Source organism: Notamacropus eugenii, chromosome 1 (assembly GCF_028372415.1).
Source record: "Notamacropus eugenii isolate mMacEug1 chromosome 1, mMacEug1.pri_v2, whole genome shotgun sequence".
Classification (NCBI taxonomy): domain Eukaryota; kingdom Metazoa; phylum Chordata; class Mammalia; order Diprotodontia; family Macropodidae; genus Notamacropus; species Notamacropus eugenii.
In genome coordinates this window covers 82,290,628-82,303,448 of record NC_092872.1, presented here as the reverse complement: position 1 = coordinate 82,303,448, position 12,821 = coordinate 82,290,628, and the positions used below count along the sequence as shown (strand labels likewise).

General features: G+C 43.8%; 1 protein-coding gene and 1 long non-coding RNA gene across 2 annotated transcripts in view; one reads left to right on the top strand and one right to left on the bottom strand.

Annotated features, from left to right (window-relative positions):
• Positions 1-4,977: 4,977 nt before the first annotated feature.
• LOC140503863 (uncharacterized) lies at positions 4,978-12,265 on the bottom strand. Its single transcript, XR_011966899.1, has 3 exons — positions 12,138-12,265; positions 6,478-6,574; positions 4,978-6,377 (listed from the first exon to the last, which is right to left on the bottom strand). It is a non-coding gene; the product is annotated as an uncharacterized lncRNA (long non-coding RNA).
• Positions 11,698-12,821, top strand: part of PPL (periplakin) — a 47,816-nt gene continuing 46,692 nt past the window's right edge. The window contains exon 1 of the mRNA XM_072608029.1: positions 11,698-12,015. Within this exon, the coding sequence (XP_072464130.1) occupies positions 11,954-12,015 (62 nt within the window). The 5' untranslated portion in view covers positions 11,698-11,953. The remainder of the gene's footprint in view (positions 12,016-12,821) is intronic.

Sequence of the window (12,821 nt, the reverse complement as noted above, 5' to 3'; positions counted from 1 at the left end):
CATGCATTCCACTAAAAGGCTGTAGAATGACTAGATTTTGTATTTTTGCCACAAAAATTACAAACAGGCAAAACAAGGGGCTGTTGTATTAGAGAAGCCAGCTTCTAGGTCAGAGAAGGGAAGGAAAGAAAGGAAAGGGAGGAGAAGGGAAGGGATGGGAAGGGAAGGGATGGGAAGGGAAGGCAAGGGAAGGGAAGGGAAGGGAAGGGAAGGGAAGGGAAGGGAAGGGAAGGGAAGGGAAGGGAAGGGAAGGGAAGGGAGAAGAAAGAGAACAAGCATTTTTTTAAGCATCTACTACATGCCCCACACTGTGCTAAGTCCTTACAAATATTATCTCATTTGATCCTCACAATAACCCTGGGAGGTAGGTGCTCTTATCACCCCCATTTTGCAGTTGAAGACACTGAAACCAACAGAGTTTAACTGACTTGCCAAGAGTTACACAATTAGTAGGTGGTGGTGTTATTATTGTTTAGTCATTTTTCAGTAGTGCCCAACTCTTTCTGACCCCTTTTGGGGTTTTCTTGGCAAAGATACCAGAGTGGTTTGTGATTTTCCTCTCCAGTTCATTTTACTGATGAGGAAACTGAGGCAAAGTTAAGTGACTTGCCCAGGGTCACACAGCTAGTAAGCGTCTGAGACCAGATTTGAACTCAGGTTCAGCACTCTATCTCCAAACCACCTACTGCCCTAATTAGTAAGTGTTGGAATACAAATTTGAACTCAGGTCTTCCTGACTCCAAGTCTGGCATTCTATCCACCTATCCATTGAGCCACGTAGCTCTCCTGAGTGATTTCTAGAATCCAACAATTTTTAGTGAAAAATTCAGTATTGTCATCAGTATTAATGATTCTCAGCTTTTTGTAGAACCATTTGCTACCAATAAGAAGAAGAAATAGTTTTATGGAGTGAGGAGAATCAAGGAGCACTTAATATCTAGAAGAAGGTTCTTACTGCTGCACACATATTTAAGTCTGCCAATCTCATGTGACAATTCATGATGAAAATCTTGCGGTCAATACTGTCTCCACAGAACAAGTGACAAGCATTTTATTTATGAAAACTGCTCTGGAAGCCAAGGGGAAAGGGAACTCTGACCTATTGAGGTTTCCTTTATGCTACAGGAACTTTATTTGGAGAGCTTGAAGCATGGATAATTGGAACTTAGAATATCTACAAATAATAGCTCATATTTATGTAGCATCTTCTTCCCAAACACCCTACAAAGGAAGTAATGCAAATATTCTTTTCTTTTACATATGAGGAAACTGAGTCTTAAAGCTAGTCTATGTCAGAGCTAGGATGTGAGCTCACTGTATTATGGGGCCCCTGAGTCCCACTCACTCCCCCAAACTACCATCATCTGTCAAGATAAATAGACCTTATTCTTTATATCATTATCGTCTTATGTTTTAGATACATCAATCACACAAAGAGAGTCCCATAGGACTTCCTGGAAGAAATTTATATTGATCTTCAGTTATTATTAACAACAGGGAAATTCTGCAAGCAGACAGTATGGAACTCCCACCAGACATAGAAATAATGAGCTTATTACAGGAACTTCCTACTTTTCCCATTATCCTACCAAACAGAGACACTATATGCTTGCCACAATGCCAGATCAGGTCCCACAACATCAAGACATCAGTAAAAGTCATGCAGTGCCAATTCCAATGGTTTCAGGTAAGAAAGAATGCCTGAGTTTATGTAGAGGAACATGCCGTGTGAACAGTAAGGCGTTCAAGACAGAAAGCATGTGATTGGTACAGCTAATTCCCAGCAGGATACCCCAGGCAACAAATATGCCTGGATTTTATTATAGAGCTATCTATCTCCAACAAAGGCTGTGATGAAATATGGCTTCTAGGTGAGCTCTAGATGAAAAAACTTTCCCCATCCAAGTTCTAGGGTACCTTTGCTAATACCAATTGGGGAATCAGAAGAGAATTCCCTTCTAAAAAACTCATTGCTGAAGGTTTACAGTCTTTCTTTCCCCTTTCCCTCTTCCTTCTCCCTGCAGCACCACAGGAGTAGTTAATTAAAATCTACAAATTATTTCATTATGGTGCAAGGGAATCTTACATGTACAAACAACAAATCTGCTGGTTTATGGAAATTATGATACAACCACTACCCTTATTTCCTTGTCCTTGTTTCTTGTCCCCTTCCATTTCCCGCCTCAGTGCCTTTGCTCTGGCTGTCCCCCATGTCTGAAATGCTTTCCCTCTTGCCAAGTAGTTTCACTGGCTTAATTCACGACTTGGATCACTCGTGCCTTCTTTGCAGTCTCTTTTGCAGTCTCTCCAGATACTAGTGCCTTCCCCTTTAAGATTACCTTCCATCAACTCTGCATCTTGTATGTATTCAGTTATTTTCACATTTGTCTTCCTATAAAAATACAAGTCATGCCCCAGTTGATGGCTGGACAAGGGATATGAATAGATAGTTTTCAGACAAAGAAATCCAAGCTGTCTTTAGTCATATAAAAAAGTACTCTAAATTATTATTGATAGAGAAATGCAAATTTAAAAAACTCTGAGCTATCATCTCACACCTATTAGATTGACCAATGTGACCAAAAAAAAAGAGAAACCAATGGATGTTGGAGGGGATGTGGGAGAACTGGGGCACTAGTGCGCTATTGGAATTGGGAACTGATCCAACTGTTCTGGAGAGGAATTTGGAACTATGCCCAAAGGGCTTTAAAACTGTGCATACCCTTTCACCCAGGAATACCACTGTTAAGTCTGCATCCCATTAGAATGTAAACTTCCAGAGAGCAGATTTCATGTTTGCCTTTCTTTTGTATTTCCAGTGCTTAGCATGGTACCTAGCACTCAGTAAGCACTTAATAATAAATGTTTCTCTGGATCCAGAGAAGGAACTGATAAATAGAATTATGTGTAGAATGAGTTTACATGCATATATATGTATGTATATATAAGCATACACACATGTATATATGCATATACATATATTTTTGTGCCTACTGGTAGCCATCTCAAGGTGGGAGGGAAGAAAAAGGGGAAAAAAGAAAGTTACATGATTGCTTTATTATATATTTAAAAGGAATTGCATGTTGCACATAACAGACTTGCAGTATCATGTGCAATCATCTTTTTTGACTATTCTACTATGTTATGGAAATGCTTGTTTTATTTCTTAAGTTCCGAACAAAGTAAATAAATTTTTTAAAAAATAAGAAATGTTTGTTAGCTAACACCTGGCTTTCTTACTAAGGATGCCAGTCTTTACGTACAATAAGTACAAAATGCAGTTCTCTTTCTCAAAGAACCTAGTTGAGAAGGTAGTTGTTACTCAGTTGTGACCAACTCTTGGTGACACCCTATGGGGTTTTCTTGGCAAAGCTGCTGGAGTGGTTTGACATTTTCTTTTCCAGTGGTTTAAGGCAAATGGAGGTTAAGTGACTTGCCCAAAGTCACACAGCTAGCAAGTGTCTGAAATAGGATTTAAACTCAGGTTTTCCTGATTTCAGGCCCAGTACTCTATCTGTTGAGCCACCTAGCTGCCTGAAGAAGACAATGTAAACATGTATAATATTTGATAAAAATATAAACTGCTTTAGTCACTGGAAAAACAAATTTCTGTCTGGGCCTTAGGTCACAATCTCAATTTCAAGCAAAAATGTCTTCCTGGAAGCTCTTCTAATCCTCATTTACCAGAATCCATGATAAATTCTTTAAACTAATTTTGTTTCTCTCCTGGTAAGATAACCCTCATTCATTGCCTTTCTTCAATGTTTTTCATTCTTTTCCATACTCACAAAGCTTTTCAAAGCCACAAGCTATTTTCTGACTTTGCCATCTAGTGTAACCTTCCCAACCACAGTCAGGTAACCTGACCTACCCTTAGCGCAATGCCTGGCACACAGTAGGCACTTAATGTTTGTTGATTGACTGACTGACTGACGGACAGTAATGTCAATTACTCTTACTGTTGGGTGGTTTGGATTTTATGCTCATGAAGTAGAACTATGCCTTGTCTTCAGTTAGAAGGAAAGGCCTCCTGGAAGTACTGCTAGACCATAGCGTGGGGTAGTTGTGAGCTTTGAGAACCCTATGAATGAATTTTTTTCTTTTCTTGAACCCTCACCATATCAGAGAAATATCAATCAATTATCCCTTAAGGTTAACTACATCCTTAGGACTCTGCACATATGGGACAGAAAAACTTGATAGAAGGAAAAATCACATATATAAATGTATATATGCGTCCACATATACCTGTGTGTACATGTGTATACATGTGTGTGTAATGTGAATGCACGTTCACATGTATGTTATGTGTGTGTGGATGCTTACTTGTTATATACTAAGGTAACCAGAGAGTTCAAGCCTGAACCTTTGCGTATGACTCTCCTCACTCTCTGAGAGAATAATTACCTGATCAGTGCCTACTAAGGGGGCAAGGAGCCAAGCACCAAGGAACTCCAGCCCTCAAGCAGGCTTGGTGTCTTAAGTCATCATTCTCTCCACCAATAAGGAGAGTATTATGCAAATATCCAGGCTTGACCCCTAGGGCTCTGGTTGTGCCTATAAGCAAGTGTGTGGTAGCATGGCTTACAGAGCCAACTGTTAAATTTTCAGCATGGACATTACATCTCAAAATCAACAAACGCTACAGAGCAGGGTTTGATTTGATGGTTTTGTTGCCTGTCTAGACAAGAAAGTGTTAGTGAAAATATTATTAATAATAACAAATATAAATTTCAAGATGTATCAGGAATATTTGCTTCCCCCTGGAGAGCCAGATCTTAGACATTTAGCAGCACACCCCTGCTTATGAGAAAGGGAATATGTATGGCAAAAAGCTGGCTTGGGAGTCAGAAAGACCTGTATTCAGGTGTTGCCTATGACACATGCTGACTACGTGACCTTGACTGAATCACATCTCAGTGACCCCAGACAATAAGTTGCGGGATACATATTAATAATGCATTGACAGAGGAGTCCTTCATCCAGAGTTTCCTATACAAAGGAAATCTCAGGTTCTATTTTTTAATTATATATACACTTATATCATGTATGTTAATCATATGTTAGATACTTAAAATGAAAAAACCAGAGAGAGGCAGAGAGGAATATATAGGGAACCCTTTCTTTGCAAGTAGAAGCCTGGAATGATCAGTTTTCTCCCCAAACATTGAGTTCTGTCCATTCTCTTCTTTCCAATGCCAGAGAACGTGGGTACGGATGTTCTGCCCTTGGTCAGTGACTGCAGTCAGGGTCACAATCCTAAACCTGTGATACTTTGTAAGCAGCAATGTAGCTCAACTGGTCTGACCTGGACAAAGCCCAGTAGTGTCATTGCTAAAGGGAGAGGCAGGAAAGAGGGGAGGGAGAGGAGGAGGACACACACTTTGCAACATTTTAGATTTGGGGTTTTGGCAGCCTCGATCCTATTTTAAATACTACAGCTTGAAGAACCTGTATGTCCCCACCCAGCCTTCAGCCCTGCCCTGCCCTGGTCCCTGAAACAGCCATCCCTCTAGGATTCCACCTAGACCTAGTCTGAGAGGACAGGAAAAGACAGATGGAGGGGCAGCCACACAGGGTCTGTGAAGGGAGTAATAAGTATTTAATACCTGCTTGATGATTGATTGGCACCTTCTCCAGAAGGACTGGAGAAAGGAGAAAGGTCATTCAGGAAGTCACCTGGGAACAGGATCTGAGAGGGAAGTGTCCAGGAATCATAGATAAATGGAATCTTAGATCATGTGGCTAAAGAATAACAGCTGGACAGGGTCTGAAAAGTTGCTTTCAGCATCCTATCCAGGGCCAAGATCTAGGAGATGTGTATCAGAGGGGATGCCCAGCTAGAATTTCAGCTCTCTAATTTACTATCTGTGTGACCTTGGAAAAATGACTTAATTACTCTGAGCCTCAATTTCGATATCTACAAAATGAGCGAGTTGAACTAGATGAACTTTAAACTTGCTTTCAGCCTTAAATCTATGAGTCTGTGATCTAGCTAGGAGAGCTAAGGGAGCCTTGATGCTTAAGAGGAAAACATCCAGGGAGGGGCAGTGAGATGGGATCAGAAAGGGAGGTGTTAGGGGAAAGGACGGCAGGATGGGGAACCTCATTCAGCATTCTGATAGGATGACTCAGACACAGGCTCAGTGTTTCCAGTGCTGATGACTCACCACAGATACCAGCCTCTCCAAACAGGCCCTCTCCTTTCCCCCCTCCAGTCATTGCCAACGCACCTCCCCCAACTCTGGCCCAGAGAGAGAGGTTGGGAAGCGACTCTGGGGGCTCGCCAGTGTTAGCCCCATGAATCAATCCTTTGGGGCGGCAGCCCTGGTTCTGCATTGGCCTTGGCGGGATTATTTTCCATCCCTCTCATTGTCCTAGAATAAAAGCAAATAATGTTACAAAACATAAGTTGAAGCCACTCCAGACCTGTTCCCTTCCCCTCCACTGCAAAACCCAGATGAGACAACACCTCACCAAGTGCATTAGGCAGCCTGCTGCAGGCTATAGAATGGATCTCTCGCTTTGTCCTTGAACTCTGGTCTTTTGTGAGGTTGGGTCTCCACACTCTGGTCTAAGGGGAAAAGAGACAACCAAAAGAACTGTGGGCAATATATTTGGAAAGGAAATAGGACTCCCCTCTGCTTTCCGCCTCCCCCTTCCTCTTCCAACGGAAGTAGTGTTTGGAATGTAGCAATTCTTGTTTTAAGCTCGTTCAAACCTTGAGTGGTGAAAATGGAGAAAACCCTGAGTTTCACCCAAGCTGTAAACAAATAGTACAAATGGTTGGTGACCAAATAGAATGCGTCTCGCCTACAGAAGACGTGGGTCATGGACCAGCTTTGGATCTAGGCCTAACACAGGGTAGAGGAAATGGGTCTTAAGATAAGCAGAGTATCTCCGTGACCAGGAAGCATCATGGCAATTGATGCCCCCAGAAAAAAATGACATCAGGAGAGTTAACCATTAAACACTGTTAGACAAACAAATATCCATCTCGGAGAACCAAACAGAGCAGGTTCACCCCTGTCAAGACAATCTGTGAGTCATTTGGCTTGAGAGCATTGAGAGGGTTCCATGGAACATATGAAAAACACCATCAGCAAGGGATTCTGTGGGCTTCCAGCGGCAATCTTTCCCACCCCATGATTCTGGGAAGGCTCCACTATACACAGATAGATGGTTTTGCTTATTTGGACCTGACCTGTGATTTCACTGGAATGGGCAGCTCCAGGTAAGGAAACTCCCACTACCAGCTGGTTATCTCTAGAACTGAAACTCATAATCCTCTTAAGGATTTGCCTGGGGGCATTAAGAGGTTAAGTGACTTGTCCAAGGTCACACAATTTATGTTATAGGCTGGATTTAAACCCAGGTCTTCTTGACTGTTGGGTCAGCTCTATTCATTACAGCAAACTGAGCTCATATATATATAGTTACTTAAATAAATAAGATATTTCAGATAACCATCACTATATCCAGATGCAAACATACAGACACAGAAATGTAAACTGTGTGAACACTGATAAACACACACACACACATACATATAGGTGCACATACTCCTCTGCTCCTAGACCTCTAAAGGGTGGAGAACCAGTCCCCTCATGAACAGCAATTCATATTCCTCCCTGAATCTGCTAATTGGGCTAGCCTAGTCTGGCCCCAGTCCAGCTGAGTCATCTGGATTTCTCCCCAAGGCTGCTTGGGGCCTGAGAAACCATGGGGTGAAAAAGGGGACTAGTATGGATCCCTCAGTTTCTCAGCCACTGACAGGGAGGCCCTATCACCAGGGAATCTGTAAGAGAGTTTTAAAACAAGAATCTACAACTATTCTCCAACCTTGGACGACCATGCTATATACCACTGAGGTCAGTTTGAGACCCTCTTGTTAACAAAAGACCTAGAACATGAAGACAGATGCATAGCCAGGTTGATATGCCAAAGTGCTCCCCCTAAAGTTAACTACCACTTGTCATTCCTCTAGGTGTAGACACTAAGAAGAGTTCCCTGAGTGGAGGAAGATAATTCAAGGGTCCGGAGAAAATGAGAATTTTGATAGTTTGAGTTTTGTTGACCACTAGACCTAGAATCAGAAAGACCTGAGTTCAAATCCAGCCTCACACACTTACTAGCTATGTCACTCTGGGGAAGTCACACACATACACACACACACACACAAACAACTGGCTGCCTCAGTTTCCCCAACTGTAAAATTGGGCTTATAATAGCACCTACCTCCCAAGATTGTTTTGAGGATCAAATGAGATAATCTTTACAAAGCACTTAGGAGAGTACCTCGCACAGAGTAGGTGTTTAGTAAATGCTTACTCCCACCGTTTCCCTTACTGAATTCCATACAGGACTTGGTTCTACCTATTGATCCATCTATCTTACACACATTTCTTCTTTCCTTTTGCCATCCCAAATCCTCTCCTAAGAATTATGATATGAAAAGCAATATGGTGTAGCTGATGGTGTATGAGACATGGAGTCAGGTGAAACCTGGGTCAGTATCTTGGCTCTGCCACTTGCTAGCTGTTTGAACATGATCAAGTAATTTCACATCTGAGTTTCAATTTCCTCATCTGTAAAATGGAGAGGAGAATACCTGTAGTACCCACATCATAAAGTTGTGAGGATCGCATGCAACAATGCATGTGAAACACTATATAAATGTCAACTATCATTTCCTGAATCCCTATAACTTCTTTCCCTTGAATTCCCAGTTCCTAGCTTGACCTGATGGGTACAAGTCTACAGTTGCAATCCTTCAATCCTGATGACACTTTACCAGCCTGATGACCTTTGATTCCCCACTTTCCCACTCCCCCTTTTCACCCATTTTGTGTTTTAGCCAAAGTAGTATTCACAGTTCTCCTAATACATCCTAAACTTTCCTAAGGGGCAGCTAGGTGGAGCAGTGGATAGAGCACCAGTTCAGGAGTCAGGAGGACCTGAGTTCAAATCTCATCCCTGACACTTGACACTCACTAGTTGTGTGACCTTGGGCAAGTCACTTAACCCAACTGCCTCATCCTGGGTCATCTCCAGTCATCCTGATGAATATCTGCTCACTGGATTCTGATGGCTCTGGAGGAGAAGTGAGGCTGGTGACCTGCACAGCCCTCCCTCACTCAAAACAAAGTCAAGTGCAAGTCATGTCATTATTTCTCTGATGGCACGGTCTTCTTTGGCAACAAAGGACGAACACACACTTTCCTACATCCTTTGATCCTGTTCCTCCCATCATCCATGAGTGGCTATCTTCCATCTCTGACTATTGCAATCTTGCAATATTATTGTAATTATTGTAATCTTTTAAAAAAAAAACAAGTTCAAATGCTGCTATCTCTTGCACAGAACTTCCTTCTACCCCTCTGCCCAGAAGCAAGCTCTCCCTGCTAGACTGGAAACTTTTGTTCAGGTCAAGGGCAGGGTTTTTCTCAGTGTTTTGCATACAGTGGTCACTAACTGAATGTTAGTTGAATTTCAGTTGGTTGTGTGTACTGTACAACTTAGAGTTGGAAGAATCATGCCTCTAGGGAGCACTCCCTGAGCAGTTATTGATCTTCAAGGCTGAGATGGACAGCATTAGGCATGGACTAAACCTCATTGACAGAAGTCTTGGCTGGAACATCCTGCCACCTGTCTCAGCAGACATGGGAACCAGCCAACTAAGCACTGCTAGCAGCCAAGTTCTGATATGCCAGGTCTGGATTGTTAAAAGATGCTTCAAGGATAGAGGAGTGGAGCGATGGATGTAGAAGGAATGGGTGAATACGACCAAGGCTCAAAATGCATCATCCCAACAAAAGGGGAATAAGTATTTACATAGCCCCTACTATGTGCCAGGCACTGTGCTAAGTGCTTTACCAATCTTACATCATTTGATTCTCACACCAGTCTTTTGAGGTAGGCATTATTATTACTATCCCAATTTTATGAATGAGGAAACTGAGGCAGACAGAGGTTAAATGACTTGCTCAAGGTCATGTAGCTAATCTGAGCCTAGACTTGAGCTCAGTTCTTCCTGAATCCAGGCCTTCCAGAAAACCTTTGCTAATCTCTATAATTGGTTGTTTAGGTGGAACAGTCTAGGCCTCCTAGAGAGTGGGGGGACCTTTCACACTAGACAGCAGAAATCTCATAGGCCAGAAAAATAAATGATCCTTAATTCCAGAATAATCTGTCTGCTAGGCACAGAGAGAAGGAAGAGAGGAGAGAAGGAAGGGAGGGAGATCTACTTTTAGCAGGGATTCCACTTGTAGTGGCTCCAGGGGTAGCTGTGCCACCCATACACTTAACACAAAAGTAGTTCATCTTTTCTGATGTTCAGTGAATCTGTGCCTTCATCAATTCTGTCTCACAATGCAGATCACAACTCATCAATGTCTGACAGTCCTGGGCAACTCTTACCTGTCCTATCGTAAATTCCCCACAGGGGATCTGCCCAATGTGCTGAGATTTCTTGACATTGCACAAATATGAACGGAGTACACTGGTCACCCCTCACTCTCATTATGTCCCATGCCTATTTTTTTTCCCAGGCATACATTTGCCTGACGATAGTCTTGATGTCCCTCTATGTAATTTCTCATTCCAAAGTGCTGTCTTACTAACTGTACAACACAAGATCTTCCTTAACTCTTTATTACAGTTTTAAAACTTGAATACATCAGGTGTAAGCATGATAGAAATAGTCTATGAATGACATGGAAAAACTAATTATTTTCTTCTCATAGATGATCCAGGATTTACTCTGCTAACCAGAAAACCAGATAGACATTTTTATCTATAGCGGATATTTTTATATGAAACAAGATCTAAAATAAGAGCATGCTTTATGATTGTATTATGCAGCTGTCTTAAACTTTAATAAATTTGCTTTTAGATGTTGACAAGTTCTTTCTATCATGCTTACAACTCAATTTCTTTTTTTAAATGTATTTATTTATTTTTAGTTTTTAATATTCACTTTTATAAGGTTTTGAGTTCTAAATTCTCTCCCCCTCCCTTACCTTCTCTTTCCCCAAGACAGCATGCAATCTGATATAGCCTATAGATATACAAGCATATTAAACATATTTCCACATTAGTCCTTGCAACTCAAATTTCTTGAACCTGAAAAGTTCACAAGGACTGGAAGTGGTAATATGTCATGGGTGTGTTCTTTAATTTCCAGCGTACAGAAACCTGGCCCTGCAGGATCCTTCATGTTATATGTGCCTACTAACCCGTATTCTGGGTTTGCTGTCCCTGGGACAAAAATCTGCCTGGGTGCGCCCAAATTAAGGAAGCCCTGCTTTGGAGTCTTGCTATGAGGGGTTTCATTACTGCCAGACCCGGAAACCCCCTCAGCATCTGTAGTCTGTGGGGCAGAGCTGGGTCACAGCCAAGACTCCGGGCCAAAGGGAGGGAGCTTGGTTGGCACTTTCCACAGAGTTTGCAGCTGAACTTGCAGCTGATGCCCGTCTGCTCTAACCTCATCCATGCCAGTGCCACGCTTTCACGACCATCTCCCTTTTAAACATTGGGTGCCTATGTAAAAGGAAACAAAAGTGATTCTCACGCGCGCCCTATGCATGTGCGCACTGGTCCTGGGTGCCGCCTCACACCCTGAGTGTGGGTAAAAAGGAGAGGGAGGGGAGCAGGGTGGGAAGCTCCACCCGCCTGGGTGACGTGAAGGTAAGCACCACCTTCTCCCAGGAAAGGGAGAGGGACAGACAGCCTCTGGAGCTAGACCCAACCCGGCAGTGCAACCCCGCCCCCCTGGAGTAGTGACCCCGAGCTAGAGCTGCGGGCTGCAGTTGGGGGCTCTCCTGACAGCCGCTCTCACACCTGCCCGGGCTCCCGCTCACCCTCCCTGCGCAACTGCCCCGCTCCAGACCCCCAGTCCTTCAAACACAGGCGCACACCGGCGGGCAGGAGCTGTGCACACACCGAGGGCAGAATGAACTCGCTGTTCAGGAAGAAAAACAAAGGCAAATACAGCCCCACCGTGCAGACCAGGAGGTGAGGAAGCGGCGGCGGGTTGGCACCTATGGGCTCCTTTGCCCCAAGGAGAAGCTCTAAGCTGGCTGGAGGGTGGGAGGGGAAGGGATTCGGCTGAGCAGGGAGAGGGGACGCGAGGCTACCTGCCGAATGACGTCCAGCCACCTGCTGCGGGAGCCGCGGCCGCCAGTGCAGCCGGAGGGTCCTGCTGGAGGGGAGGCTGAACCTTCGGGCATGGGAGGATGTCGGGGGCCAGAACCACAAAGCACCACCCTGTCTTTGGGGCTGACCTTTACGGAGTCGGTGCTCAGTCCTGGCAGGGGTGTGGCTCCAGACTCCCCCCCCACGTACACCTCCACCCCAGCCTCGAAACTGGCAGGCACCTCATTAGCTCAGGTTGGAAGAGCTGCCTGAGAAAGGAGAATAGCATGTTTTGATGTGTTTGGATTAAAGCAACAGCCCACGTTGGTTTGATAAGTACTAATGTGCTCACTTAATAACCGGTTTGGGAAAACCCTCATCGAGATAGAGTTCGGACACAGAGGCAGAGCCAGCTTGGGGAGGGGAGGATGAGACGGAGATGGCAGCGGGGTGGAACTCTGGACTTCCTCTGGCCTCCAAAGGGCAGGCAGCATAGGAAGGACTCCTGGGGTCCTCGGATTCTCACTAGGAAAAGCTACTCCAGCTTCTTGCCAAAGTGGGTACTTTGAGAGCTTGGGGTCGGAAGGAATGCCTGGCACTGATGGAATAATAATTCGAATTTGTAGAGTTTAATGGGGGTCTTTCCAAACCACAGTGCCCTGAGGCAGGTGCCGCAGGCATTGTTA